Genomic DNA, 4,190 nt, shown 5'->3' on the forward strand with positions numbered 1-4,190 from the left:
GGGCCACATGTGGCCCACAGGCCTTGAGTTGGACATATTATTACGCCATAGAACTGCCAATTGGTAACTGAAGTAAAGTAGCTTCGATTTCAAAGAAGCCGACATTGAAGTCGATTGGCAAATGAACCATCACCAAAGAGGAAGACTCTTATTGTCTCACTGCACCCCAAGAGATGCAGAACCTACAAAAACCGTTTCTGTCTGGTTTTGAACCAGAGACCTTTTGCGTGTGAAGCAAACATGATAACCACTACGCTACAGGAACTGCACTTCTCTGCTTTGTTTCAGTTTGAGGTTCCAAAGTTGATGATGTGAGATGCAACGCATGAAAATTTCAACTGAGGTTTGCACTCAGATGCCCTGATTCAGAGGACAGACCATGACACCACAGACCCTTGTTGACCTTTAGTAAACACCTGTGATGAACAGAACATGCAAAATCTGTTTCTGTCTGGTTTCGAACCAGAGACCTTTTGCGTGTGAAGCCAACGTGATAACCACTACACTATAGAACCTCAGGCTCTTTGCAGTGTTCCTGGTAGATGATCCACATTTTGTTAGAGACTAACGTCAACGATGGGCATGGAACAATGTCAAATACTTACAGATCCTCTCAGAGAGCACAGTAACTTGGTGAACAAACTGTCAGACTTATACTTGTGCCTAATTTCACATCACAGTCCATAAACTAAGCCTGGGATCAAAAAATTGTATTGAAGATGTCATTAGCAGAGACAAATGGTTCTACAGAGACTTGGCTAAATGGCTATTAAATAAAATCAATACTTACAAATAAAAGATGGTTCAAAAATAAAATTAACACATTAAAATAAAAAAATATCTCTGAAATACAATCAACACTTGAAAATTAAAAATCTTCATTGTGGTAAGACCATGTGAGTTCTTCTTAAATCCATGGAAACTCAACAGTTTGTAAGGTAGGTGAGTTAGCTCAGCAGGTTAGAGCACCGTGCTGGCAATCCTGAGGTTGTCAGTTCAAACCCACATGGGGCAATTCGTGTGTAAGGTCCTTCAGACAATCAACACCTCAAAATAAATAAGGGTTCAAAAATAAAATCAACACTTCAAAATTAAAAATGGTTCATTTATGTTTTCGCATCCACCTGAATAGTATGTAGCTGCGCCCCTGGTTGTATTAATCCATTTCAGGAGCCAGTAGTTTATCTTGAGGAAATAAATGACGACGCAGAAGTTAATTAGACTGTAACATCCGCCGCTGCGAAGAATTAAAAACCGCTGGGAGTAACTCATCCAGCGGATTTAACAAATTGAGCCTCCTGGGTTCACGTCACCCAGGAGAGCGGCGCTCTGGAGGAGCTGCAGACGTAACATCTGTCTGCGAAACCACGCAAAAAAATAAATAAATAAATAATAATGCTGGTAAAAGCCACACCGGACAGGGTAAAACACTCAGAGTTCAGTTGATCTGTTTGGATCAGACAGATCCAACTGACTGATGAATTAGCGCAGATTTTTCTGCAGATGGGAACCAGGAGGAAGTTGTTCAGACCCCAGCGGGTGAAGTCGCTTAATTTAATTTATTAAAAGTTATTGGGGTGGTTTTTGTCACTACGGAGAAAAATGTAGATACATTTATCTGTTTAATCTGTGATGGGATCTGGATTCACGGTGAATATAATAGTCGATGTTAATATGATTGTAATTTCACGGATAAAAATAGTACATGACCGATTTTTTTTTTTTTTTTTTTTTATGTTGTCGGTAAAGATAACGGATAACAAGAAAAGTCTAGCGCCACCTGCCGCCCTGACACCAACTCACACATCTTCATTCACAGTCTTACCTGTAAATTGATTTTTCTTTTCTTGGACGTTTTGATGTTAGCTTGTCGATGTCTCAGTTTTATTCGCTGGGAAAATCAATCAGCAGCTGGAGGTGACTCTGCTGCTCTCTAGTGGCGAGAAGCCGCAATGTTGGCTGGTAACAATCGGAATGCATTGTGGGAGATGTAGTTTGTAATCAATTCGTGCTCAAACCCTATTTTAAGTCAATCATCAGCCTATAAAATGACATGGCGGGCCACATGTGGCCCGCGGGCCTTGAGTTTGACATATGTGATTTAGCTCAAACTAAATTTTGCCTGCTAATTAATATGTCACTTCTTAGATATTAATTTAGCAAGCTAAGTTAATATTAGCTTGCTAATTTTTAACTAAATATTATAATTTGGAGCGAAATATTAAGCTTGAAACTGTGAGACTTAGAAATAAAAGAATAAAAGGGTGAAAAAATGACTTTGAAAAATTAACCTTGTTTTTTTTTTCTGTGACAAAAATGAGCAGCAATAATTTGGGTTATTTAGTTCGGCTGTAACGTTTCGGCTCTGCACAGCTTCAGCTTAGAAACGTCCTGCAAGCACAAATTGAGATCTAAGATTTTATCAGCTACAGTTTTTAGATAAAAATGTTCAATCTGGTCTCATCTGACCAGAGAACCTTCTTCCACATATCAGTGGTTCCCTAAACGGCTGAGCGAAGATTTTCAATTGGACTTCTTAATTAAAACTTTTTAAAACTTGCTTCTAAAAAGGGAAGTGAAGCCGGTTCTTTTCTGTTTTCAAAGTCCACATTTTACCACCAGCATAGTAAAACAAGTATTTCCTTATTTTTAGATACAAACATCTTAACAAGTGAATTATTAATATTTCAGTAAGTTTAATCAGACATGATCTGTTTCTCATCTGGGTTTGTTTTTGCAGGTATTGAGAAGAATCCGAGCCTGAAGACAAAGTCAAAGGTCAAAGTTCATGAAGTTAACACTTTGTTTACATGAGACCCAAAATATTCACTTATAAGCAAACGCCTGAAGCAGAGAGGTGACACGTTTCCACAGCAGCGACCCGGTTCTGACTGGACTCTGCTCTGGTTCCTCATATGGGTTCTGTATTACCTCACAGCTGGACTTACTGGTTTCCTGCTTCTTCTTTTTCTTCCCTTACTGGGTTTTATATTCGTTGCATTTACTGATGGAGTCTGATTATTTAGACTGTATGAAAAACATTTTTATGGCAGAAATGAAGATTAATGCAAAGCTTTAAAACTATTATTTCATTCTAGTTTTCATCTGTGTAAGAATCCCAGGGAATATGAGCGTTTTCTCACAGTTCAGAAATATTTTCTTCAAATCTGCTTATTCCTAAGAGCAAAAAAAAAAAAAAAAAAAAAACTTTCCTTTATTACACAAAGACTTTTTATCTGCATGTTTTTCTCTTACTTTTTATATAAAACATGATATGTGATGTTTAATTTAATCATTTTAAATAATTTCTAGATATTTTTACAGGAAACTGACTCAAACTTTAATATTTCCTTTATCGTGACAAAGAACAGATTTTTGTCTTTTGGTGCTAAAAACCAGGTTTTCCCTCTGTGGCTTTTTATTTCTATTAAATAACAGCTGAAGTCAGATTTCTGTGGATGTGTGTGTGTGTGAGCGTGTGTGTGTTTTCTGCTGTGGGGTGAGGAGTGGAGTGTGTGTTTGCCTGTAAACACATGAACCAGCTGGGCCGTAAGCAGAGGAGCTCCCAGTGTCTTCTTCCATCGCTGCTTCAATAAATTTGGCTTAAACGTGAACTCCTGTGTGACTGGATGCTTTAACAAAATGTTATTTTAAGGAGTCGTCTTCTTGATGCAGACTCATTTACACACTTTAAACTTTTCACATTCATTTTCACATTCTCTTTAGAGCAAGAAACTTCAGTGTTTTGTGTCAGACCAATCAATCAATCAAATTTTATTTGTATAGCACATTTCAGCAGCAAGGCATTTCAAAGTGCTTCACATAATTAAAATAAAAACAGAAAAAAAAACTGGGAAAGAGAAAGACATTTTGAAAAAAAAAGACAAACATTAAAACCTGCACCCCTTTTAGGACTTCAGTTAAATATTGTTTAACTGTTTAACAATATTTAAACAACACAAACCAACACAGACCAACACAAAGCAGCACAAAGTTAAGTGGAAGGAAAACTACCTGTAGGCTTGATTTTTATTAACAAAGTCATCTGAAAAACTACAACAGAGTATTAGAGCCACGCTAAGAAAACAAAAATAATTAAATAACAAGAACAAAGTAATAATATTAGGAAGTCACTGTATTAGGAAAATAAAGTCAAAATAATAAAATAATATTTTCTTTCATAGTATTAC

The 4,190-nt window shown here is 36.8% G+C and overlaps 1 protein-coding gene across 2 annotated transcripts in view; it reads left to right on the forward strand.

Moving 5' to 3' along the window:
* lox (lysyl oxidase) overlaps positions 1-3,070 on the forward strand; it is an 11,645-nt gene extending 8,575 nt beyond the window's left edge. For both annotated transcript variants that reach the window (XM_007573168.2, XM_007573167.2), the window contains one exon: positions 2,741-3,070. In XM_007573168.2, the coding sequence (XP_007573230.1) occupies positions 2,741-2,747 (7 nt within the window). In that variant the 3' untranslated portion in view covers positions 2,748-3,070. The remainder of the gene's footprint in view (positions 1-2,740) is intronic.
* The last annotated feature ends 1,120 nt before the right edge of the window (positions 3,071-4,190 follow it).

Source organism: Poecilia formosa, unplaced genomic scaffold, assembly GCF_000485575.1.
Source record: "Poecilia formosa unplaced genomic scaffold, Poecilia_formosa-5.1.2 Scaffold320, whole genome shotgun sequence".
NCBI classification, from domain to species: Eukaryota; Metazoa; Chordata; class Actinopteri; order Cyprinodontiformes; family Poeciliidae; genus Poecilia; species Poecilia formosa.